At 44.1% G+C, this 27,230-nt stretch overlaps 1 protein-coding gene across 3 annotated transcripts; it reads right to left on the bottom strand.

Annotated features, from left to right (window-relative positions):
• Positions 1–897: 897 nt before the first annotated feature.
• Positions 898–27,228, bottom strand: LOC121440264 (NF-kappa-B essential modulator). 3 transcript variants are annotated; one of them, XM_041641019.1, is made up of 11 exons: positions 27,094–27,228; positions 22,199–22,397; positions 21,017–21,228; positions 17,804–17,922; positions 14,531–14,683; positions 13,608–13,683; positions 8,517–8,660; positions 8,073–8,215; positions 5,165–5,226; positions 4,699–4,852; positions 2,855–2,868 (listed from the first exon to the last, which is right to left on the bottom strand). In XM_041641019.1, exons 2-10 carry the CDS (start codon positions 22,380–22,382, stop codon positions 4,710–4,712), a joined length of 1,236 nt encoding a protein of 411 aa, XP_041496953.1. In that variant the 5' UTR covers positions 22,383–22,397; positions 27,094–27,228; the 3' UTR covers positions 2,855–2,868; positions 4,699–4,709. The 3 variants fall into 3 exon arrangements, with proteins under 3 accessions (XP_041496952.1, XP_041496954.1, XP_041496953.1); XM_041641018.1 differs by having other exon boundaries at positions 898–4,852; XM_041641020.1 differs by having other exon boundaries at positions 898–4,852; positions 17,804–17,919.
• Positions 27,229–27,230: the final 2 nt, after the last annotated feature.

The raw sequence follows: 27,230 nt of genomic DNA, 5'->3' as shown, positions 1-27,230 counted from the left end.
GTACAGATTAGAGGACAGAGCCTTCTCAGCAAAGGAGACAACAGAGGCAAAAACCTTAAAACACAGAAGTACTAGTGGGTTTGAGGAAAAGAAAAAAGGTCAGTGTGGAAGGGCTGGGCCTTTAGGGAAGATGATATGAAGTTAGAGCAACACAAGGCTGAGGATGGAGTTTAGATCTGAAGAAACAGAAAATCAGTGAAGGACATTAAGCAAAATGGAAACAGATTTACCAGATCACGCTGGTTGCCAATAAGCAATGGATAAATGAAAAGCCTGCAGTTTCAACGTGAAACCACCCTAACAAATCAAGGCAAGATGAAGGGACCCAGGACATCTCACACTGAGCCTGGCTGGATCAGAACTGAACACTGAACTGTTTCTTTCTCACAACTCTGGCATCCCTTTCCTTAGTCTTCCCAGTGGTAGACAGATGGCCCAGGTACCCAGGTGTGAAAAACCAAAGCCCAGTAGTCATTAGATGCCTCTTCCTCTGTCCTCCATATCCATGATGTTGACCACAGCTCCAAACCTAAAACACTCATGATGTTCTGACCATCTCTGCAGATTGGCTCTTTCTATCACTGTCACTTATAATATTTTGTCTGTGCTCTAACAAAGTTTGCCTGGAGATCAAAGGATGGTGCTAGCCACCTAGTTAACCACAGAGGCCAGGCAGTGGTGGCACACACCTTTGATCCCAGCACTTGGGAGGTCTAAGCAAGAAGATCAGGAGTTCAAGGCCACACTGGGCTACGTGAGATTGAACCAGTACAAAAGAAACAGAGCTCACACCTTTGATCCCAGCACTTGAAATCTCATGTCTTTAATTACAGCACTAGGGAGTTGGAGACAGGAAGTGATATCGCTGTCCCAGAGAGGAATATAAGCTGGGAGGAAACAGGAGTCTGAGGATTTCATAGAGGTGAGAACTAGTGGCTGGCTATTCTGTTTCTCTGATCTTTCAGCTTTCACCCCCTAATATCTTACTCCAGGTTTTTATTATTAAGACCAATTAGAATTCATAGTACAATCACTAAATACTGAACAAAATGTTTTCATGTTACCAAATATTCACCTTTGTTTGATATTGATATGCTTATAAAAAAGGAAATACATAAAGTGACCATGTGACAAAAGTGGCAGAGCCAGAGTTGCAGGTCCAACCAGAGAGCACTAAGAATTGCTGGGACCTGCTACACAGTGGGAGAGAGGCCTGGAATGGGTTATCTCTTATGAGGAACCCACTCTACCCACACTTATCTCAGACCCCTACCCTCAGAATAGGCGGGACAGGAAATCTCTGTTGCCTAAGCCCCCAACATGTGGTACTTTGTTGCTACACTCACAGGAAATCCAGGCCCCATGTTAGTTGATTTTTGCCCCTTGCACCACCCTGTTGTGTCAACAATGAGCTTTTCTCAGTCAGGCAGAGGAAACCTCAAACGCATGTGTAACAGCTACTTCCTATATAATGCATGAGAATTAAAGGCATAGAAATAGCACAAAAGAAAAACTTTGTTTCTGGCAATTCTCCCCCTACATCCACCAACTGAGGACAGTATGCATGCTTGCAGGTCTTCTTTATTTCACACTATTTTTTAATCCTCTGTGTTCCATGTAACAAAATGTTCACAATGCTGGCTATGCAGGCCTGTGTCATAAGATATATAGCCTATTTCATCACAGCCTTTGGTGGTGACAAACATGGTACTATGAGAGCCACTCCAATTAAGTAGTCACTGTGAGGACCAAGCTGTCAGATAGAGGGCTGAGGATGTTTCCAAAGTGCTTGCTCCATCTCACCAAACACCCACCCCTTCAAAGGGGAAATGCTGCAAGGTCTCACCATGCCTGACGGCATCACACACAGGACTACAATTGTTCCTATTTTGACATCATCTCTACTTACAATCTGCACCTTATCATTTGTTACTACAGTGGGTAAAGTACTCTGCACTGTCTCTTACTGACTCTCTGGATTTCTCTTGGTCATAGGCCAACAGGAAGAGAGCATAAGTAACAGTAACGGGACTTCTGGGAAGGACATGTTTCTAGCTGTCTGAATCTAGAAGCTGTCTGCCAGGGGCACAGCTCTTAAAAGCAAGTAGGCTAATTCCCTTGAAAGAAAAAAAAACAACAACCAGTTTTTCTAGGTCTAGTTAAGTAATTCCAGAAAAGAAAGAAGCATGTCCCATGTCAGGGAAGATGGTATAATCTCAAATCCTTGATATCTCATGTGTAGTTAATCATACACCATACTTCAGTGCAAGGAAGTGTCAAGGGCTCCAACCTTCTGAGAAGGGTATTTAGTCCCAGCCACCACCTGGGCCACCCTCATATTTTGGCATGACCAGACCATAAAGCCCAAACCAGAATGTTTCAAGCTCCCGGGTGATCCTGCTGTAAAACCTGGGTCACACCTGCTTTCTGAGTCCCTTTGAGGATAAAGTGCTGGTCAGAAATGTACCTATGTATCTCTATTTATCCAAGAAGCATGAACCCCATACAGCCACTGGAGACAGTCCAACTGCTCTCTCCCGCTGTAGCCTACCTGTCTTTTTCAGTCACACCTTCTGGCCCTGCTGGGAGTGTAGCATCTATAAAGGCCTGACCTTCTCCAAATTCTGAAGCCTAGTGGTCACCATCACCCTAGAGACCAAGTCTCTCCAGCAGAATTGCAAGGCTTAAAGGCACATGTCTTTGGCTGCATTTACTCAGGTTCTTATGATATCCCTACCCTGGGTTGTGTAAGTCCAAACCCCCAGAACTTGAGAACACGACTTTATTTGGGAAAAGGGTCTTGGTAGGTGTAGTGAGGTAAGTGTCATGAGCTGGAGATCCTCCTTAATTACCAGACAGACTCCACATCTACAATACAGAAGTAGAGGAGGAGACCATGAGGCACAAGAACCAGAGATTGGAGTGATAGGTCTATAAGCCAAGCAACACCAAGGACTGCCAGAAACCAAAAGCAAGGAGAAAACCTGGAATTGATTCTCAGAAGAAACTTAACATCTGACTTCCAGGCATGAAAGACTGATTTTTTTTTTGTTGCCACTTCAAGTCTCTGAGAATTTTTAGAACAGCTATAGGAATGCCATATACCACCACAAAACTGAACTGAATCAAACCAAACCAATAGCACTTCTGAAGGAAAATTAGAATGGGTATTTAAATGAAGACCTCATGAGCAAAGAACATGTCTGTTCCTTTAACATTTTCCCAAAGATCTGTCTAATAAATACCTAGGAACTAGAAAATGGAAAACTTGCTCCCCACCCCCTGAGAATTCTGAGGAAGAACCCAGCTCAGGCTTACTTTTTAAATCCCTTTTTAAATCCTGATTCTACTCAGCCTTCTCACCCTTAATAGGCAAGAAGTCTTGTGAAAAAAAGCCGCAGACAGGGATGGATTTACAGATCCCACTCAGAACTATGAAAGCATTCAGGAGGGCAGGAAGGGTTTCAGATCTGAGGAGTCAGCAAGGCACATCTATTACTTTCTCAACTCCAACTTCCTTTTCTTTACTAGAATTGCAAGGCTAATACCAATGACTGTAAGGCTCCAGAAAATGTCTACAGCCTTGCCAAACAAGTGAAGAGTTTCCTTGTTCACAATCTGCCAGTCACTACTAAATGGCTCCCAAGACAGAACATTTGGGCTGGTGCAGAACATGCCATCACAGACTCCTGGAGTGTGATGAACTATGGAAATCACCATTCACATAAGACAAGAATGTGCTTCACAAAGACAAGAGCACACTGGTGCTGGAATAAGAATAACATGTATGTGAAATAGTCTTCTGTCAGACCACAAAGCAGCCATAACTCCAAAGCCAAAATATGGAGGAAAGCATGGGTGTGAGTACATAAACAGCTTCTAGGCCCCAAAACAGTAACACAACCAAAATGGAACAAGGTGTGCAATTTCTGTGATAGACAAGAGCTAACCTGACTGATGATCAAAAAGCTTCCCAAAGCCCAAGAACAAATGGCAATGATACAACAGGAAAATGGGTAGAAAATATGAAAATCCAAGTTACATGAGTGGAATTTAAAAAGGCCCATATACCCCAGAAAAAGACACTTTGGCATACTCTTTAGTAAAAAAAACAGCATGTCTAGCAGATGGCAGAAACACAAAGGTCCACCAACCTCCTCCAAGGCAAGGCTCAATGCTACGTCTAAGCATATGTCTTAAAGGTACACACAGATCAGTGCACAAGTACTTTCACTGCACCGTTACTTACAGTAGCAAAAGACAGAATACTTCCCAAATGTCCATCAGAGGCAACACATGTTATGGCCTTACGTGCCATATGCCCTGGGAGAACAGCCTGCAGCTCAGGGCAAGAAAGGTACCAGCTGGAGGAAGAGCTGCACCCAGTCCTGCTTAGAGAAAGGGTGCTCCCTGAGAGCCTCTGGCCTCCATTCTAGACCCCCTAGGAGAATGGGAAAAGGGGGAGGAAGAAGCTAGCAGAGGCAAGTGGCTCAGGCACATAGAAAAAAACGGAAAAAAAATTCCTGACTAGGGCTGTCTACCCTAGTGAGGAACTAGCAGACCAAAGAGCTAAGGCAAGGGTCCTGCTAGGTCCTAGGGCCAGCTCTTTGAGATCAAACCCTTAATTGTGGACTATGCAGGTGAAACAGGAAAGCATAAGTTGCATAGTACAGGACATGGTATTACAAGTGGCCTTACATCTGCTGCTTCTACTCTATGCACTCCATGACATGTATCTGTAGAGTGTCCATATCAGGAGCCTGATACTGGCACTTGGGACAACGCATGTCAGGTGGTTCCTCAGGAGGGCTTCTCCGCTGGTTGGGTAAGGTCAGATGAAAGGAATGGTGAGCTGAGAAAAAAAAAGAACAGAGGCCAGCTCGGTAGGCTTCATGCACAGACTGGGTAGACCTCAAAAGGAAGGAGAGGCTAACAAGGTATTGAAACTTACTGATCCCACCATATTTGACTATATGTGTGGCTGGTAACCATCTCTACCAGGACATTCCTCCTTTTGCCTCAAGGTGGTGCAGGCTACTGATGGGGGTAGCCAACAGGAGCTCCCCAAATGAAAGCAGCAGGGAGGTTAATGCATGCTTTCCCTCAGCACAATATTCTGCCCTTCCTGTCCATCTCCTCCACCATCTACAACCTGCTCACTCACCTGATGCAGGGAGTAAAGGGGGCTGAGAAGTCTCTACATGCCGCTTCCTCATGTCCTCAATCCTTTGAAAACAAAAACCATTCAATCAATGCCTGCAGGGTTTTTTAATGAATAAACACCTTCATTGAGATATAATTCATACACCATACAATTCACCAATTTAATCTGTATTGTTCACTTGTTTTTACTATATTTAGCATGTCCATATATCATCTGTATAACTTTAGAATCTTTTCATCTCCCAAAGGAAACTTTGTACTTATTAACAATTACTCTTGGGTTCCCCCCATCAGTTTCCTCAGAACCTCACTACAAACTACCACATACCTAGTGGCTTAAAATAACAAAAATGTACTCGATGCAAGCAGGTGCCCTAAATCAACATGTCAGAGAACTGGACAGAAGTACCATGCTCTCCTCTACTGGTGGTAGTTAAATGACTCCTTGGCATTTCTTGGCTAGTAGCGGAATCCCAGTGTTGGCCCTGGCCTTCTTGGGGATGCCTTCTGTATCTTAATGTGATGTTTCTATAAGGACCACAGCCAATTAATTAACCTGATGTGACCTTATGTTAACTAATTACATATGCAAAGATACTATTTCCAAATGAGGTCAGATTCTGAGGTTTTAGGTAGAGAGAAATTTGAGGGAATTCTATTTGTACTGGTTAGGTTCTTTAATTTATTGTTTTATTTTTATCAATTTGACTCAAACTGAAGTATCTGATAAAAGAAAACCTCAACTGAGTAAATGTCCCCATTAGATTGACCTGGAGGCAAGCCTGAAGGGCATTTTCTCCATTGATAATTGATGTGGGAGGGCCTAGTTTACTTGGGATGGTGCCACCCATTGGGTAAGCACCTGGGCTGTATAAGAAAGCAAGATGAGCAAGCCATGAAGAACAAGCCAAAAAGCAGTTCCTCCATGATTTCTGCTTCAAGTTCCTGCCCTGACTTCCCCATGATTAACTACAAGCTGAAATAAACTCTTTCCTCTCCAAGTTGTTTTTAATCTTGGTGTTTATCACAGCAACAGTAACCAAACTAAGACAGACATTAGTACCAGGCTCTTGGGGAACTGCTAAGACAGACCTGGCCATGTTGTTTTCTGGAAGATTGTGGAAGGACTTTGGAACTTTGGGCTGGAAATGCCATTAAGTAGTTAGAACTTTATGGACTGTTCTTTGGGAGCCAGGAAGATAAGAATACTAAGAGCAATGCAGATGATAAAGGCCTAGCTTGTGAAGTTTCAGAGGGAAGCAAAGATTCTATCATGGCCATATATGTGGTATTTTGAATTAAGAATCTGTAGTTCTGGTCAGCTGGTGCTGAAGAATCAGGTGGGATGAACAAGAAACCAGAAGCACTGAAGTAAAAACCTTTCCTGGGATACTTGATGCTGGTTAACTGAAGCTGATAAAGCAGCTATGATCAAGAAAAGACTAGCATGATTGAGGCGAACTCTTCTAGACTCTAAAATCTAGAGAGTATCTCCTCAGGGTTAGGACAATGAAGCTCTGGTCCAGATATGGCCAAGGCTGTATCTCATGCTATCAGTCAAACAGGGTAATATGAAGGGGTCATGAAAAGTAGCTGAGGCTTGGCACTACTTGAAAGGTCAGGAGAAGCTATTGGTGAAGGTGCATCCTCAGAGCAGTGGAGACCCCAGCATATTGGAGATTCCAGTACCATGAGACAAGAACAGCAAAAGCTGTGGAGCAAAGCCAACCTGAGCTTATGAGACAAGCTATGTGTACTATAAATGGCAAAGCCAGAGAGGTATAGCTGCCCAAGCCCTTTGGAGCTCAGAGGATCATGAGTGTGGGTCCTAGACATCAAGCATTGCATTTACACTGTTGAATTTTGGCGTTGCTTTTTTATTTGATTGTGACTGTGCCATGGCTCTTCATTCTTAGAGTAAGAAAATATGTAACTTATTATTTTATAGGAGCCCATTTAGACGTTTACAGAGACATTTATTTTTTTAATGAGTGGTGGAATGTTTTAAAGACATTTATGGGGGTTTTTTGGTTGTTTTTTGGTTATTGAGACATAGTTTCTTTGTGTAACAGCCCTGGCTGTCCTGAAACTCACTCTGTAGACCACGATGGCCTCAAACTCAAAGTTTCATCTGCCTCCCAAGTGTTATAATTAAAGGCATATATCACCAAGCCTATTCTAAATTTATGTTTTATATTGTGATTTTTAACATGAATTGGAGGACAAACAAGTAAGGAAAGGTTATGGTTTAATAGTGGTGTGTTTGTATGTCAAGTTGACAAGGGGTTAATCGTGCTGATTGGCTTTTGACAACACAAACTGGAAAAAGAGAATCTCAATTAAGGAACTGTCTCAAATAAATTGTAGGTAAGTTTGTGGGGGCTTTTTCTTGATTAAAAATGAATGTAGGATGCCCAGCCTACTGTGGGTGGTGCAACCCCTAGACTTCTGGGCCTGGGTTATATAAGAAAGCAAGCTGAGCAAGCCAGTAAATAGCATTCCCCTGTGACCTATGCTTCAGTTTCTGCCTCCAGATTCTAGCCCTGACTTCTTTCCATAATGGATTATAAACTGTAAGCTAAAATAAACCCTTTCCTCCCCAAGTTGTTTTTGGTCATGGTGTTTATTACCAATAGAAACCAAACTAAGACACTATGAAACCTAATATATCCCCACAAAAACTCCAGCCTTAGATACCTCTCAATACATGCATTTCAGTGAAGTTTCTAACTGGATAAGTGTGAAAGGTCACTGTTGAAAGGACAAGACACAGGGAGAGCAGAAAGAGGTACAGGGAACTTAACACAAACACCAAGAGCCATCAACCTCCTGTAGCTACTTCTGGTTAATGCTAGTATATGCCTGTTTTGTGTGTGGCTGTGCTCCTGTCTGTACTCTTAGAGGCCCACCTGGCTGACTCATGGCAGCCAGCCTTCAGTTTGCTGAACTCGCGCTGCAGCTGCTCCAGCTGCTCCTGCAAAAGCTCCTTCTTCTCCACCAGCTTTTCCCGGGCATGCCTCTCAGCTTGGAAGTCAGCCTTGTAGATATCCGCCTGGCAAATAGAAGAAAAGTATGTCAATCATCCATCAGCTGCCTATCAAGCATTCTATGCCATGCCCCCAGAGGAACAGAGTCTTGTCCCGTCCCCAAAGATCACATGATAGTACACCAGGAACAGATATGAAAGCCCGTGATCCCAAGGGCACCAAGAGATCAAAGACTCAAAGGAGGTGCAAAGGACTCACGAAGACTAAAAGAGACCACCAAAAATGATGCCAAAGGGGTACACCAGACCCCACTGCCTGGAACAGTAGGCCACTCATGTGACAGGCAGGCAGGAGCAGAGCTCTCACCTGGGCCTTCAGGACTGGCACAGTCTCCATCATAATCTTGTGCTGCTCAGCCTCTTCTTTCAGCTTATCAATCAATTCCTGTTTGGCTACCAGGGCCTCCTCAGCTTGCTGGAGCTGTTGCCTCAGATCTTCTAGCTGCATGCCCTAGAGAGGACAAAAGGCAGAGTCTCTTGGCCCACAGTGGGGCCAAACTACTTCCCTGGCTGGCCACTGTTCTGAGAACTAAGAAGGAAAAGCTGGAGCAAAGCCAGTCCTTTGGACTTCGGGGCAAATGTCAAAATCTCAATGTGTGCAGGGAGAAGGCTGCATCCTGCTGTGGCCCTTTAATACAGAAGAAATGCCGAGGTCTTTCTTAGGATGCACAAAGATCTTAGGACTGATAAGAACGTTGAGGATATATAAAGCACTGCCTCCTACTCTGCGTCATCCCCTTCAGAGAATTTCCAGCTAGGCAGCCTTCCTCTTAACTCTTCAAGGACAGGAGCCATCCTCTCTTCTAAGGCTTCCCACTCCAAAGTGAGTAAGTACTATGCAGTAACGCTGTACATACTGCAGGCCCACCATACACCAGACAAGGCTGCAAAAGGCTGCAACCCACTGCTTCTTCCACTCTGCCACTTGGTCAAAGGTCTGCTCTCTCTCTCTCTCTCTCTCTCTCTCTCTCTCTCTCTCTCTCTCTCTCTCTTTCTCTCTCTCTTTCACACACACACACACACACACACACACACACACACAACACACACACACACAAAATACATATGCACCCATGCTCTCAAACAATAATTCCCTCCAGAGATTAAGCAGCTATTTGTAAAAGATTTTCTCAGCCACAGTGGATGATCTTTTTGATGTGTTCTTGGATTTGGCTTGCCAGTATTGAGTATTTTTGCATCAATATTCGTGAGTGAAATAGGTCTGCAATTCTCTTTCTTTCTTGAATTTTAGTGTGGTTTGAATATCAGGGTGACTGTGGCCTCATAGAAAGAATTTGGCAATGTTCCTTCTGTTTGTATTTTGTGTAATAACCCAGACGGAGAAAGACAACATATTATGTACTCACTCCTAAGTGGATATTAGCTATAGAATAAAGGATAACTATGTTGCAATCCACAGACCCAGAGAGACTAGCTAACAAGGAGAGTTCATGGGGGACACCCAGTGCAGTGATAAGTTATTTATGTTTTAACAAATAGAGCTTGCCTGGAGATCAGAGTGCAAAGCTAAGCCACTAGAGGCCAGGGAGTGGTGGCACACACCTTTAATCCCAGAAGTTAGCAGAGGGGTCTGTTAGTTCAAGGCCACCCTAAACAACAACAAGACTGATTCTGTCTAAAAGACAAACAGAACTCACACAAAGGAAATCCTAGCTCTTGGGATCCCACACCTTTAATTCCAGCATTGGGAAGTGGAGACAGGACTGATATGGCTGGGCGGAGAGAGGAATACAAGGCGGGAGGAGACAGGAGCTCAAAGCAGTCTCAGGTTTGGTGGAAACGGGCAGTCTGAAGAGACAATTTGAGGACAGGATTGCCCCTTCGGTCTGAGCATTGGTAAAAGGAAAAGGTGTCTCTAGTGGCTGGCCACACTGCTTCCCTGATCTCTCAGCTAATATTAATTGCATATATTTATTATTATTATTATTAATTATAAAATAATTATTATAATAATTCCCTAAAATCTGACTCTGGGTTTATTTATTAAGACCAATTAGAATTCATGCTACAACCCAAATCTCCCTGGCAAGAGATTTCATGAGTGAACTGAGGATGGGTGGGGATGGAAACATGAGTGATCAGGTTGGAAGGGGCACGGAGGAAGAGAGTACTGAGAGGGACTGCTGGGGGAACATTTGGGAGTCAGGTGGAAGCCTGGAGCAGGGGGATCTCCCAGGAGTCTACAGGGAGGACCCCAGCTTAGACTCCTAGCAATAGTGGATAAGTAGCCTGAACTGGCCATCTGCTGTGACCAGATTGGTGTCTGGCCCAATAGTCATCGGAGAGGTATCATCCAGCAACTGACCCACAGCCAAACATTAGGTGGAGTTCAAGAATCCTGCAGAAGGGGAGGAAAGAGTATAGGAGCCAGAGGGGTTAAGGACATCACAGGAAGGCTCACACAATCAACTAAACTGGATTCATAGGTGCTCACAGAGACTAAACTGACAAACAGGGAGCCTGCAAGGGACTGACCGAGGTAGCTTGGTCCTCTTATGAGATTCCTAACAGTAGGAATAGGGACTGTCTCTGACTCTCTTACTAGCTTTTGGAACCCTACTCCTCATACTGCATTGTCTTGCCCAGCTTTAATACATGGGGAGGTACTTAGTCTTTCTGCAACTTGATATGCCATGTTTTATTGATACTCATGGGAGACCTGTCCTTTCCTGGACGGAGACAGAAGAGGAGGGGATTGGGGATGGGAGGGAGGGATAGGAGAGGGCCTGGGTGGGGAGGATAAAAGGGAGTCTGTAGCCACAATGTAAAATAGATGGAAATAGATGAAAAATAATTTTAAAAAACGATTCTTAATTTACATATGTGTGTATGTGTGCCACATGTGTGCAGGTACCCACAGAAGTCAGAGATAGTATCAGATCCCCCACAGCTGGAGTCACAGGTGACTATTAGCCACCCGATGTGGGTGCTAGGAACTGAACTTGGGTCCTCTAAAAAAAACAAGTGCTCTTAACCATTAAACCATCTTACTAATCCCTTAAGCAGCTATTTACAGTTCTTCATCATGTGACCTAGTTTTATGCTTAATATTTATATATCTCTGGGTACATTATGGATGACAATGTCCTTCTTAAAATGTGACCATTAACTTGAGTAACTATGCACAATTTTGTGTTAGCTTTCAAGTTTTTTCTCATTTGACTTCTATTATTAAAGTAATTATTTAAATTTTAGGCAAATAAGAAAACGTAAGTTTTTATTTTTAAATTAATATCTGAGTTAACTCATTTCATAATAAATTTTTCATGAAGAGAGGTCTTCATGCTTTTATTATTTGAGCCCTCCCTTAATGTATTTGCTAGGAATAATAGTATTCAAATATTTTTAATCTACTTGTGTAATACTATAGTGTCTTTCAAAAGTTGTTCATACAATTTCTGAATTAAGGCCATATTTAAGGGCTAGAAGAGCTCACCTTTTCACAGAAGGTAAAAAAATTCATAGTTGTAACTGCAGATGAAAAAATGTTTTCATGGAGATGTAGTAATCATTATGGCAGTGGAAACACCCAGTTCATAGTCTAAAATTTTAAATGCATGTTTAGGGAGGGGTTAGATTTTAATGACTGTTTTAACCACAACTGGTTATGTTATAATAAAATATATATAAAAATACAAAAATTTGTTTAACTAAACTCTGCAACTATAAGAATTATTTTTATACAGTTGTAATACACACACACACACACACACACACACACACACACACATATCATGGGGTTTGATTTTGTCCAACTGCCTTTCCATCTAGTTCTCATTTTATTCATGGGAAAACAGATATACTCCATTTTTGTGAATCCCTTCATCTTGCATAGCTGCACTGAACTAGAACTGCACAGATCTTTATGGTAAACAATTCTAAGAAATTTACTGAGAGTCAGAAATGCTTTCAGAAAGCAGTTTCTCTAATCTGTTAATACCATTTGGCTTCCCACTGCTCTCTGGAGTTGTTAATTCAACTGGGGGGTTGTTTGGGGAGGGGAGTTGTTTTGTTTTGAGACAGGACCTCTTTCTATAGCCCTGACTATCCTGGAACTTACTATGTAGAGCAGGCTAGCCTCGAATGCACAGAGATCTGTCTGCCTCAGCCTCCTGAGTGCTGGGATTAAAGGTGTGTGCCATCACAGCCAGCATCAATATGTGAGCTTTTGATAACCTTGTTAAAATGTCTTATATGAGCACTAGGATGTAAAGAATTACCAACATTATCCATTCTATTTAGGAGAAAAAGAACAGCTAATAAACTTTATTATGGGGGAAAATGTGACCACTAGAAAACTAGTCATCATGGCACACACTTGTTATCTAGGCACATGGAAGATGGAGGCAAGAGAATCAGGAGTTCAAGGCCAGTCTCAACCACTTAAGAGTTCAAGTCCAGCCTGGGTTATATAGGACCCTGTCATTAAAAAAACACAAAAGAATAGGCTATGAAGATAGTTCAGTCAGTTCAGAATTCAAGCCCCAGAACCAATGTAAGAAAAAGAGCTGAACATGTATAGCTCCTAAGGAATAACACCAATGTCATCCTCTGAATTCTACATACATTAATACATATGCATACGTACAAAGTGAACACTAGAAACTGTGCCCAGCTTAGGGTTGATGAAGATAAACTACCAAAGAGCTCCAAATCATCCTAGAAATGTTTCTGGGGGATGAAAGAAGAGGCTGGAAAGACGGCTCAGCAGTCAAAAACACTTGGTGCTGCTGGAGAGGACCCAGGTTCAGTTCCCAGAACCCACAAGGTGTTCACAACCATCTGTAACTCCAGTTCCAAGGAATCCATCATTCTTTCCTGTCTTCCAAAGGTACCAAGCACACACTTAGTGCACATACATATACGCAAGCAAACATTTCTATACATAAAATAAATAAGTATAAAAAATGTTTTAAGAACAGGGCAGGGAACCCTGACTGCTCTTCAGACTGGAGAGGGAGGGGGAGAGGAGTGGGAGGGGGGGGGGAAATGGGAGGCTGGGAGGAGGCAGAAATTTTTTTTTCTTCAATAAAAAAATAATAAAAAAAATGTTTTAAGAGAAAAAGAAATGTTTCTGAGACTTCCCTCCTGGCTCTGAGCATGAAGGAATGACCATGCAGAAAAGCATCCTTACTCTATAAACTGAGTATTTGAAGGTCCTATGGATGCATCCCATCTTCTTGTGGCCATCTCTAAACTGTCAGAGCTGCAGCCCTAATGAAGGTGTCAGGCAATTTGAGAGTCCCTTCCAAAAGTTAGATGAGCTACATCTCAAAGGTCCCATTGCTCCCCTTCAAGTACATGGGAGAAGAAGGGAAAAATCTTTCCCTGGACAGCCCAGGGCAGCCATACTTACTAGCTTGTGCTCTCCACTCACCTTGCTGCTCTTGATGTGACTGTCATAATCTTGGAAGAGCTGGTGATAGGCTGCCTGCAACTGAGCCAGTTTCCTCCTGTACAAAAGGAGCTGTCACTGAAGAAACAGCTTGCCTGGTACAGCTTCCCCCTCTTTCTTCTTGTCCCATAAAAGACCTGAAATGTGGGCTTCCTGGATTACATGTGGACTCCTGAGGCCGTCAACTCTAAGGTTGGCTTTGCTTACTACAAGAATACAGTGTAACTGATTTGGATGCTACATAGTTCATGTTTCCTTAAAGCCAACATCTTGGGGTGTTTCTAACAAGGGCTAGGGTACAACTCAGGAGTAGAACCTTTGGCTAGTGTGCTTGAGGTCCAACGCTCCATTTCTAGCACCAAAAAGAAAATAAATGGGTGAAATGTTTATAATAAAACAGCACTTGACTGCACTCTGTAGAAAACAAAGAGGCAGGGAAATTGTTCTAAATTAAAGAAAACTCAAATGGAAGCTGAACCAGATGCCAATAGCATGTTTAGAGCCTGTGCACAGATTGTGGGCCCAGATGAGTCTTTAGGGCCAGCTTGAGGCACCATGATTCCTTGCTTTCCTTACACCAAGAGCATATTTCAACTGTGATGAAAAAAAAACCTGTGTAGAGGGGGAGGGAAATGGGAAGCGGTTGCGGGGACGAGGCAGAAATCCTTAATAAATAAATAAATTTAAAAAATAAAAAAAAAACCTGTGTAGGACATATAGTAAACTATGAATATGAATGGAAAATATTTCTGTTTACATAATAATAGTTGACTCTTTCATTAGCAAGGCAAAGGGAGAAAGTCAGCTCTTCTAAACACAGCCAATCCCTACCAGGACTCCCCAAAAGACAGAAAGCACCATGGGTGCTCTGAAATCTCTTGGTTCCGACCCTCCCAGCCACTCACTTCTCCTCTGAAGCAGCCTGACGCTCCATTCGCAGGGCAGCATCCACACTCTGGTTCTGCATGCGCAGCTGGTCCACCTGCACGCTGTGCTGCTGCTGCAGCACCTCCCGTTCACTCTCCAGCTGTCTAACCTGCTCACTAACAGCTCGCATCCTGACATACAACAAAAAAGAACACACTGAGGTGGCTGGAACAAGGCAGCCTGGGGAAGGGGTCAAGTCCTGAATAGCCAGTGTCCGAGAACTAATTCTGGTGGCAAAGTAAAAGAACCATGGCACCCAGAAAAAAGAAGCATCTCCTGGAAATGGCCCTGAAGTCATTAAGAGTGTGAAAGCTATCCCTGCTCCTCACCAGTTACAACGCTTAAGAGAGCAGGCCCTATACCTCAACTGGGTAACACAATAGAGCCAACCTGGTTGGCAGAGGTGTGGGTGAGACGGCCCCAAAGTTGTAAGCATGGGAGAGCTATCCCCACTACTTGCCTGTCGTGTGACGATGTGGGAGGGTGAAAGATGCCCCCCCTTTACCCCTTGCCCCTTACCACCTCCAACAGACAAGAGAGCTGACCCTCCCCCTTACCAGCTGTAGCACTTAGTTAACAGTCCCTGCCCCTTGCCTAGGCAGCACAGAAGAGATGCCCAGTGGCTGAAGGTGAGGGTGACCCAACCCTGATGTTATGAGCAAGGGAGAGCTGCCCTCATTCCTCATTTGGCATGTGGTAGCCCCACCTCCGGCCCATTAACACTTGAGAAGTGTGGAGGAGCTGACCCTGGGGTCATAAGAGAGAAAAGCTGTTCCCACTCCTCATCAGCAGCAGTACTTAGGAGAGAGGCCCCTGGCAACACAAGAGCTGGCCCTAACAGTGTCAGTGTGAGAGAGCTGATCCTGAGGGCATGAAAACAGGAAAACTGGCCCCACCCTTGCTCACTGCTGAAAGAGGTGAATTAGCCAGGGCAGTGCTGGTGGTGAGGACAGGGGAGAACTAGCTGGCAGATCAACCCTACAACTGCCCAGGCCCAGATCCAGGGTTATGAGTTGGCCCACCCCAACATCCACCCATCTTTGATCTGCTGGAGCACGTGAAGGGACCTGACCCAGACACCCAATGCTGAAGGATCTCCACGGCACAGGGTGACAACAGGATATCCAAGAGGAGTCCTAGTGAGGGCCCAGCATTGATAATGTAGTGGAAACCAAAAGCCTCAAACCAGACCAGTGACTCTTTGCAATGAACACTTGCAAATAACGATATATGAACAAAGGGATTTATGTTGTGATTCACTGTGTCACACTGCAGCTTCCATGATGAAATTTTTAATTCTTTCCCTTTTTAATTTTTTTTCCTTTTTTCTCTTAAATGTTGTTTTATTTGGGGGTGCAGGGGAGAAAGGAGGATCAAAAGGAACAGGGAAATAAATGGGATCAAGATACATGATGTAGGGGCTGGAGAGAAGGCTCAGAGGTTAAGAGCACTGACTGCTCTTCCAAAGGTCCTGAGTTCAATTCCCAGAAACCACATGGTGGCTCACAACCATCTGTAATGAGATCTGGTGCCCTCTTCTGGCATGCGAGCATACATGGAAAGAATGTTGGACACATAATAAAGATACATGATATAAAAGACACATATAATAAATAAAAAGAAACATCTCCTGACATCTGTTTGCTTCTTATGCCCAACAGACAATCACATGCAGTTGGCAAGGAGATAAACTAGGAAGGGGATTTAGGTACCTGCACCCCAAGCTGCTGCTGGGACCAGGTGGGAGGAGTCACTGGGAAGATGCCAAAACAGTCTGGGTAAAGTGATGTCAAGAGACTGTTCAGAGTCCCAGGCACCCTCATTGGAGGCTCAAGTTCCATACCTGGGGTATACAGCCTCATGGAACAGAAGATGGCATCAAAGTCTCAAGAGAATTCATCTCTCCCTCTATACTCTCTCACTGTAAAAGCTTTAAGTTGTCTCACCTATATCACCCATAGTCCCTACATCTTCTGATCCTGGTCCACAGTACCCCACAGTTTCCCTTAAACCCCAGACCCCAAGCACTAGCCTCATCACCCTGGTACCTCCCTATGTATCCATTACAAAGGCAATAATGGGCATATCCATGGGCCTCTGAAGTAGCCTCTGACCGCAGGTCACCTCAACTTTGCCAAGGCAAATCTAGACTACTGGGCCTGCTCCCCTTTGGCTTTTGCTCACATTGTTCGTCCCCTAGCCACCACAACTAGTGGTCTCTGAGCCCAAGTCGAACTGTCCTCCCTTCCACAGGACAGAAGCCCCAACCCACTGCTTCACAAACATAATGACTACCTACTGTACTGAAAAGGCCAAGACTACCCTTCACCAACTATCTGGAGGACAGCAACAAGGCAATGAGATAGGCACAAAAATGCCCATGTCTGTGACATGGTCTCACGTGGCAACCCTTGGCAAGACCTAAGGCCACTACTTGGCAAAGTCAATCAAACACTCTTTTCTGCCAATGTGATCAACTCCCAACAGAAACATGGGGTTCACAGTCTCTAGTTAGAAATAGCTCATGGGTGCTCCGTGCTGTTCATAGGAGTAAAATGTATTCAGTCTTCTTCATCTAGGACATTCTGCCTTGGTAGAATCCCATTGCATGCCTTTCCCATGATAAACTTTAGTCTGATTAGTGAGATCTTGCGTGTAGTTTTAGGGGGCCCTGCAATGGTTCCTAAAGAATAAACTGATCCTGAATGTAATGGTTTGAATGAAAATAGCCCTCATAGGCTCATATGGAGCAGCATTATTTGAAAAGATTAGGACATGTGGCCACGTTGGAGTAGATGTGGCCTTGTTGGAGAAAGTATGTTACTGGAGTGGGCTTTGAGGTGTTAGAAGCTCAAGTCAGACCCAGTGACTCATTATCTCTTCCTGCTGCCTGCCAATCCAGATGCAGAAGTCTTAATTCCTTCTCCAGCACTATGTCTGCCTGCATGCTGCCACACTTCCTGCCATGATGATAATCAACTAAACCTCTGAATGTAAGCAAGCTCCAATTAAATGTTTTCCTTATAAGAGTTTCCATGATCATGGTGTCTCTTCACAGCAATAGAAACCCTAACTAAGAACACAGTAAAGGGTCGGATACTGGAAACAAAAGTGGAACTAGATTCATAGATGTTGGACCAGGGCCACCCTGAGGGCCCCAGGAAATCAGAGGAACTCCTAGGGGCTCCTACATTTGCCTCATTCAAAACCCTGGAAAGGGCCTCATGGGCTAGATTCCCCTCCCCACTCACCTTCCCTCTAAAGTTTGCCGTTCTTTGGTGGCAACCTCCAAGCGACTCTGGCTTTCCTGGAGTTCCCCCAGTAATGATGTCACCTGGGCTTTCACAGAGGCCTTGTCCTCAGCCATCTGCTGCAAGAAAAAAGGTCATTTCCTATCAGTACTACTTTCTCCCACGATGCCCACTTTTAGCATCCACAAGACCCGAGGCAGTCTGCAAGCAGCTGATGTACTAAGGGATTCTCCTGCCCCTTAGTACCTATTTGGTGCAGGAGAATTGTCTGTATTCTGTCAATCATGTTATAAATAAACGCTGATTGGCCAGGCAGGAAATACAGGTGGGAAAACCAGACAGGAAGTAGAAATGATGTAATGAGAACAGGAGAATTCTGGAAAGGAGGAAGTTGATTCCTCCCACTCCTGCCCAGACCACCAAAGCAGCAGGATGGGATATGCCCCACTGAAAAAAGGTACTGAACCACATGGCTAACATAGATCAGAAAAATGGGTTAATCAAGATGTGAGAGTTAGCCAGTGAGAGGCTAGAGCTAATGGGCCAATCAGCTTATAATTTATGGAGACCTATGTGTGATTTTCTTTGGGGATAAACAGCTGGGGAACTGGGCAGGACAAAAACCACAACAACAAACAAGCAGGCCTGGCCCCTCCATGTTACACCTATAAACCTAGGTATATTGGAGCCTCATTAGCCCAATAGCTATCTGTCCTCCCCAAGTCACCAACCTAGACTGTCAGCTGATAGTGAACCTTTCTCAGTCTCTTTGAAACTCTGTAAAAGGAGACCAGACTCAAAGACATCCACAAAAATTAACAACCTAGTCTATATACACAACAGGTAAGAAGTCTCATTTTAAAAAATGGAAGAAAATACTGAATTTTTTTAAATACTAAGAGCTGAACCAGCAAGAAGACTCATCGGGTAAAGGTACTTGCCACCAAGGCCCATGACCTGATTTTGATCTTTAACTCAACTCCCACAATCTGTCCTGAGTGCTGAGATTAAACTATACTCAGCTCAGCCAAACTTTAAGGTTGACCAAACCTTAATATATCTTCAAACAGCTTAAGATCACATTCCTAGAATGTCTCAGGCCCCTTCCTAGTTCCTACTTGCAAATACTGAGAGCTGTTAAAGGAACTATTTTAGCCAACACTACATAGGCTGGAAGGCTAATAAGTACTACCAGTCATGACTCCTTCTTCTATCCCTCTCAAAGTCCACGTATTTCCTAAGGTCCTAACCCTGTCTCAAAAACCTGAATGCCACTCCTTTGAAATGAAATCATCAGAAAGGATAGGACTCAGACTCCCAGTCTCATGGTATAGTAAAATCCTACATTTGATTGTACAAGACTGTAAATACACTGAACTCATTACATTGACACTAATTCCCTTTGTCATTCACTTGAGCTCCTTCTCCTGCCCAAATCCTTCATTTTCTTTCTACCTCTATTTCTGTCTTTGTCTTATTTTTTGAAGTACTAGAAACTGAATTCCAGGCCTTACACATGCAAGTACATGTACTGAACCACACTCTGGTCCCTATTCTTATTTTAAAATTCCCGGTCATTAGGTAAAGAGATGACTTAGTGGTTAAGAAGAGTACTTGCTGCTTTTTAGAAGATCAGAATTTAGTTCCTAGCACCATGACCATCTAGTAGCTTACAGCTACCTAGAATTCCAATTCAAGGGGATTTGACACTCCCTTCTGACCTCCAAGGGGCATCTGCACACATTACATACACAGACAGACACAAACATCCAAACACATCAATAAAAATAAATCTTAAGATAAAATACCCAGTCACCTTTGCAGATCACCCACCAGAGCTCAGCTAGCCCTTTCCCTCTCACTGATATCAGTTTCTGAAAAAAAAAAACCTGTTTCCATGACTTTAACAACTGTCCACCTTTATGTTTCACATTGGTATCCTTATTAAAAAAGAGGAGGATTTTGAGACAGCTCAGCACGTCTCAGCAGGTAAAGATGCCCGTCATGAAGCCTGACAACCTGCATTCAATCCCTGGGACATATATGGTAGAAAGAAAACTGATTCCTGCAAGTTGTCCTCTGACCTACATGTACACAACATGACATATACATGCCCACATGTGTGAGTGCTTGCACAGACACACACACTACACAAAATAAAATGTAATAAAAATTTTAAGAGAAGAAGAAAAGACCATGTGACAAGAGAGCTGGGGCGCACCAAGGACTGCCAACACTGATAATACACTTGGAGAAGTACCTGGAATAGCCCTTGTGAGGAACCTACCCATACCTCCATCCTAGACCTCTAACCTCCAAAACTGGGGACAATCTGTTACCAAAGCCCCAAGTATGTGGTACCTTGCTGCTGTCTCCCTAGATAGAAACCAAATGCTTTGACCAGGCACTCCCAGCAGCACTGTGAACTTAGCCCTATATTATAAAAACCTGACTCTGGCAGGTCTTCCCTAACCTTTCTTCCAGGATTACCCCTGCCAGATCCATAATCCCTGCTCAACTACTATCACTGGGGTCCTGAAATCTGCTGATCCAAATGGCCCCAAAATACCCTGTCATCCCACACTAAGCACACCATCCTTTGGGGACAATGCAATACAAGGGCCAACTTAAAGGCCTGGAACCATATACTTCTCCAAAGGCTCCTGAGGATCATCTCTGAGCCCCCTGGGAAATCCTGCCTGATGAGAGTGCCTTGGTTTAACAAGGGTCTAGGCTGTCTGGGCTGATGGCAGGGTATAAGTGAGGGCCTTAGAAACATGGTATGGTGCCAGCTGGACTTCAGGGTGGCTAGGACCTAAGCAAGCTGGGTCAGGTACCCAAGCACTCCATGCCTTCATAAGTGAGCCCAATATAAACCCAAGACATAGGCATGCTTCCTGCGTGACATTGCTCCATGTACACTGTCCCCACCGCCCACAGCAAAAGCACTGCTCCCTGAGAAGCTCACATCTGTCCTCTCCTGGCTCCTGCCCTACTTGCCTTGTACCTTGGATAATTTAAATGTGGACCCTTTCAATGTAATAAACTAACAATGAGTGTGATGGCTTCTCTTGATTCTCAAAGTGCCCCTACCAATCAAGCCAGAAGAGGTCCTGGGGGGACTCCCAACAACATGCCTCCTATGAGAATATGCATGTTATTACAGTCTTCAAACACAAGTGAGGCAGAAGGGCCTGCCCACCCACGAATTACCTGCTGGCATTTCTTCAGGTGCTCCAAATCCTTTAAGGCCTGTTCCCTCTGTCTGTGCAGGTCAAGCTTCTCCATGCTTAGTCTCTCTACCAGCTTCCTGGCTTCCTGGAATTTGCACATGAGGAACTCCTTCTCCTCCCGCTGGCTGACCTGGAAATGCAGCAGCTCCTCACAGCATTCTCTTAGCATCTGATTGCTCTGCCGGATGGCATCTGGGGACAGGGAAGACAGCAAAGGAGATATGGGTCCTGACAGCCAGGCACTCCCGTAATACCAGGTGGCCTTTCTCAAAGAAGTCAAATCAATTCCACTGATGATATGCTCCCAAGTGTCTGCAATGCATTACTAAACACATCATATTCACTTGAAGGGATACATCAAATGCAGCTTTCTTTTTAAGTACTTCATTTATATTCCGGTCAGTTGGAGGTAACCCTACCCTGGAGCACTCAGTTCCAGTCTCCCAGGCCTGCATCTCTGTCTTCAAGATCAGGGGATGCTAAACATGCCTACAGACTTGGGGAGGTAGGGAGACAGTCCCCAAGACAAATCTCACTGTGTAGCTTCTGGCTACAGCCTGGGAGTCCAGAAGGTGCAGACAGAACAAGTTAGTAATATCTGAGTTTCATCATCTTCAGCTGCATATTCAATAACAGTTAACAACCACCTTGCAAAAATAAGGGTGGCATGAGAAAGGACAGGCTGCCTGTGCGGGAGACACACTCAAAGACCTCTTATCACCAGAGCTGACCATGCCCTTCCAAGAGCAGGCCACACTACATCTTAGGACAAAACCCTCTCTCTCCCAAGGAAAACCATATTCTCTCCCACCTTAAAGCTTGCTGTGTCCTGAGAAAGATGAAACCTACTCCCATTGATCCATATAGCCCACTTTTCCCCCCTACCCACCATGGCTTCTCAGCTTGTCCTCTTTCCCCTTTCCCGTCTCCTTCCCCCTTCCTGGTGCTGGCCCTGAACCACATTATTTCCTATATGTGAATCTTCACAGAGAACCCCACCTGAAACCAAGCAGGAAGATGGCTAAGATGGCTGGTTCTTAAGCAAATCATGGCCTCATAGCCTACCAATAATGAGGTGCAGGTGAAAATAAGTTTTGTCCTTAGTGTGCCAGGCCACTCCTGACTATTTTACTCCATGCCTCCCTCACACTGCAACCTTCACCTCGGAGCTCTTGGTTCTCTTCCAGGCAGCGCTGGAGGGTCTCGGGAGTACCCTGCTCTGAAGGCAGATGTAACATTGCCGGCTTTCCCAGAGATTCTTCACCCGGCATGTCCTGGTCCCCTGCTGGGCCACCACTGGGCTGCACCATCTCACTCAACTGATTCTTCCAGAGGTGCCTGCTCATCCAACAAAACAGTATCTAGAAAAAGACAGTAGGAGTGCATGACACAGAGCAGAATTCTGTCAACCTATACAGAAGCCCTAGACTTTAATTCACAGCAAAAGGCTGGACATTTTATCTGGTGGAACCAGGTACAATATAAAAGTGGAGTCTGGGTCTAAGATGTAGCAAATATTCCCATTCCAAAGGAGAGTTATTTGTGGAAGGAAAGGACAGTGTACTGGGAATCCTATCTCCTCCATATACCTTCAAGTAGAAGCAGAGAGTCCTGGCCCCTCACTTAATGTAGTAGAATGGTTCATATATCCATGTCCTAATCCCTGCAACTCAAACATGTCCTCTCTCTGGAGCTGACCACACCCTTTCAAAAGAGACCACACTCCATCTTGGGGGGAAAAAAAACTTCTCTCCCAAAGGAAAACTATATCCCCTACCACCAAATGCTTGCTGTATCCCAAGAAAGATCAAACCTACTCCTACTGATCCCTACAGCTCACTTTTCCCCCTACCCACCATGACTTAATAGCTTGTCCTCTTTACCTACAAATGTGACTTTACTTGGAAAAAAAAGGATCTTTACAGATGTGGTTAAATTAAGGATCAAGTCAAGAATGGTAGTGCATACCTTAAATCCCAGCACTTAGGAGACAGAGTCAAGCAAATCTCTCTAAGTTCAAGGCCAGCCTGATCTACATAGTAGTAAGAACCAGTCTCACAAAAATTAAGGCCCTCAAATTGAGATCATCATAAGTTACATGGGTGGGCCATCACCCCAATAACAAGAACCCTTCTCAAAGACAGATGAGACAGGACTGGAAATGTAGTTCAGTGGTAGAGCACTTACCTAGCATACACAAGGCCCTGGGTTCAATTCCCAGCTCCTCACATACACACAAAAGAGACAGAAGAGAGAAGGAAAACATACAGGAAGACAGGCATGGGAAGACAGAAGCTGAGAATAGACTGATATAACCACAAACTAAGGAACAACTGAGCCACCAGCAGCATCAACAGCTAAAAGACACAGGAAGGATGCTCTTGTACAATTTGCAGATGGAGTGTGGCTTTGTTGACCCTCTGGTTATATTTCCCTGGCCTCCAGAACTGTGAGATATCAAATTTCTGTTGTTTTATGCTACCAGGCCTGTGGACATTTCTTATAGGACTCACAGGAAACTCAAATACTTGGTAAGAGAGACTTCAGGAGATGATACTGTACGTGAGGACAGAAGAGAACCCTGGTGTCTTCTGTATGCTAAGAATTTTGAAAGTGGGACTTGGGTTGTCAGTGTGAGACACATGACCCCTGATCTGTTTAGGTTGGCTTGTAAGTCAAATGGAGGACATGCAGGGCAGAGTTTACCTAGAGACTTTCTAAATCCTGCCTGATTGACTATCAGGAAGAGTATAATTTCAATGCAAGCTTCCAGAAGTGGGCCTTCAGTAAGGGAGGACACCTGTAACACTTGAAGAATCTTGGCTATTTACACTAAAAGTGTTGATACCCATAGATCCATTTGCCTGAGCTCACCCAGCTGACCCTTCCCTCTTCTTCACCTTTCTTCCTTCAGCTTCCAGAAAAGCCTCTTCTGGTGTCTCTCACTCCCTCAAAGGATGATCCTGCTGAGGCCCTTTCACTGAGTTCCCATTCCTTCATGTTGAGGTGCCTGGGGGCCTATTTCCTAACTACATTCACCCCTGCAGCAATTCTAGCCAGTCTCATGGTTTTAACCCAAATTTTAATGTTGATAATATCGCAAACAGTTCTCACTTCTGAATTCCAGACTCACATATCAAAATACTTGGATGTTTAGAAGTCTACTCAAGGGGCTAGAGAGATAGTTCAGCTGTTAGGAGTGCTCAATGCTCTTCCAGAGGAGCCAAGTTTACTTCCCAGTACCCATGTTGGGTAGCTCATAACCATCGATAACTCAAGCACCAGGGATCTAATGTACTCTTCTTCTGGTCTCCTAGGCGTGTGCACATGCGTAAACACACACACACAAAGAGGTAGTTTCAAAATTCATTTCTCAGGGCTAGAGGTATAGCTCAGCAATAAAGCACTTGCCAAACATTCACCAGATCCTGGATCCCAGCACTACCCAAAAAAGTGAGTCTCCCAAATCCACTTCTACCCACAACTTCCCTTACTATCAGCTGAAAACAAATCCATCCCCCAATTATCAGAACAAAAAGCTTGAGTATTTCTGTGGTTTTGTTTGCTTGTTTGTTCAAATAGTTTCTCTGTTCCTTTTCTTCTCCCTCCCTCATCATAACAAATTCATGAAGAACCTCTATAAACATTAAGTATTTTAAGTGCGATAATAGTATTGTAGTTATGTTTATTTAGAGTCCTTTCTGAAAGAGATGCATAATGAAATACTCACATGTCTGAAATTCACTGCATAATAAAAGGGAGATGCCTAAGGATATATCCAAAAGAAATGAAAACACAAGTCCATATATAAATGATCACAGCAGCAGCATTACTCAAAGCAGCCAGAGGGGAAACAATCCAAATGTCCATCAACTGATAAATAAGCAAAATCTAGCCGGGCGGTGGTGGCACATGCCTTTAATCCCAGCACTTGGGAGGCAGAGGCAGGCAGATCTCTGTGAGTTCGAGGCCAGCCTGGTCTACAAGAGCTAGTTCCAGGACAGGAACCAAAATGCTACAGAGAAACCCTGTCTCGAAAAGCCAAAAAAAAAAAAAAAAAAAAAAAAAAACTAGTACAGCCACATGCCAAAACAATAACACATGCTCTAAACTGCTAAGAGAAATGTTACCAAACGCTAAATACTGTATGTACTTCCACTCATAATAAATATCCAAAAACATGTAAATCCAGACAGAAAGTAGTTTAGTGGTTACTTAGATTAGGTGGATTGGAGTTTCTTAGGATTTCTTTTGGGGGTGATGATGATGTTCTGCAATTAGTGATGCACACTCCCATGAATCCACTAAAAAACACTGAATTAAAGACCTTAAATGTGTGAATTGTAGCCAGGTGTGGTGGTATACTTCCCAGAACTTGGGAAGTAAAAGCAGGAGGGTTAGAACTCAAAAGAATGGGATCCTCATGAGACTCTATCTCCAAAAATTTTGAATTATGGGCAAGTGAGATATCTCAGTGGATAAATGCCCTTGTTATGCAAGCCTAGAGATCTGAGAACACATATAAAGGTGGAAAGGAGAGAGTTGGCTCAACAACATTGTCCTCTGACCTCTACACATTCAGGCCACAGCACCTATACTATCTCCCCCACCCTCACCCCCCTACCCACACAATAACAGTAAATGAATATTTTTTTAAACGTAAATGGTGCAGCATGCAAATTATGTCTCAAGAAAGCTGTTACTGAAAATCATAATAGGTGGGGCAAGAGAGATGATGACTCAGTGGTTAAGAGCACTTGCTGTTGCTGTGGAGGACAGTTCCCAGCACCCACATGGTGGCTCATAAACATCTGTAACTCCAATCTAAGGGGACCTGACATCTTCTTCTGACCTCCTTTAGCACCAGACAATCATGTAGTACCCATACATACTCAGCAAGCATGAAGTACACATACATACTCACAGCCAACACACCCATACACATAAAATAACATCTTTTCTAAAGAAGAAAATAATCATGGTAAAGGGTGTGAATTAAAGTTAGCTATGAGTTGATAGAGAAAGCTAAAGAAATGTGTACATGAAACTTACTTTTATACATTTTTTTTTGATTTTTCGAGACAGGGTTTCTCCGTAGCTTTTGGTTCCTGTCCTGGAACTAGCTCTTGTAGACCAGGCTGGTCTCGAACTCACAGAGATCCGCCTGCCTCTGCCTCCCGAGTGCTGGGATTAAAGGCGTGCTCCACCACCGCCCGGCTACATTTTTAAAGTTTTCAATAATAAAAGGCTGACAGCACTATCATCTTCCCCATGGATGACTGCAAAAATCTCTTTACAAATCACAATGCTTTGCTTCTTCCCTTGCCCTTTACAATCAACCGACCCCACTGGGACCAGTTACCTCAAAGATAACTCAGACTACTTCTCCCTTCTACTAAGAACCCTATCAGAGTTCCCATTTCTCCCAGTGCAAAAAACAAAGTCTGTACAACAGCCTACAAGGCCCAATACTACCTATTTCCCCTTCTTTCCTTCCTCTCCACCAACTATTCCTCCCTCACTGCTTCTGCTACCGGTCCTTCATTTTTTCTAAGAAATACTAAGACAACACATTCATTCTCAGATCAGATCAATGGTATGAGAACAGACCAATCAATTACTAATCATTTGCAAAGTGAGCAGAGGTGCATAAGATATTTAGCTGTCAAGATACACTTGAAAACTTTTTAAAGACTTCAAATGCACTCAAGTTTGATAAACAGCTTGGCCTAGTGGCGCACACCTATTACTCCGGCACTCGAAAAGGCTGAGGGAGGAGAATCTTGAGTTCGAGGTCTGCCTGGCCCACATCGCGAGACATTGTTTCAGAAAACTAAGTTTGATCAACAGAAAAATGTCTCCGAAGCCTTTAGGCGACAGATGCAGCAGAGGGAAGCTGGGTCGCGAATCAGCACTCCTGAACCAACGCTCTAAAAGCATGCGAAAGCTTGCGACAGAACAAACTGGGCCCAAGGGGGGTAGGGTGGGGACTCAGGAGCCTCGGAAGCTGCGGAACGGCCACGGATGGAGCCCTGTCTTTGGAGAAGAGGACCGCACCTGTCAGCAAAGTCAGCCAGAAGTGAAGAGGGCGGGAACAGCGGGATCCGACCTCTCAGACTGAATCGGAGCTCCCAGAAAGTCGTAGTTTAAGCGGTCACCCTTCCTTTGTCGGCTGTGGAAACTCCCGCTTCCGG

Source organism: Microtus oregoni, unplaced genomic scaffold (assembly GCF_018167655.1).
Source record: "Microtus oregoni isolate MIOR12 unplaced genomic scaffold, Mior012 000067F_001, whole genome shotgun sequence".
NCBI classification, from domain to species: domain Eukaryota; kingdom Metazoa; phylum Chordata; class Mammalia; order Rodentia; family Cricetidae; genus Microtus; species Microtus oregoni.
Note: the sequence above shows the minus strand (reverse complement) of the source record. Positions and strands in the feature narration are given on the sequence as shown.

Coding starts and splice junctions, on each gene's coding strand:
- LOC121440264 (XM_041641018.1), bottom strand. CDS start 22,382: ATGAGCAGGCACCTCTGGAAGAATCAGTTGAGTGAGATGGTGCAGCCC. Junction 14,684..17,803: donor CGGCAAACTTTAGAGGGAAG/GTGAGTGGGGAG, acceptor GTTGTATGTCAG/GATGCGAGCTGTTAGTGAGC. Junction 5,227..8,072: donor GGCTGCCATGAGTCAGCCAG/GTGGGCCTCTAA, acceptor TTGTTTTCAAAG/GATTGAGGACATGAGGAAGC.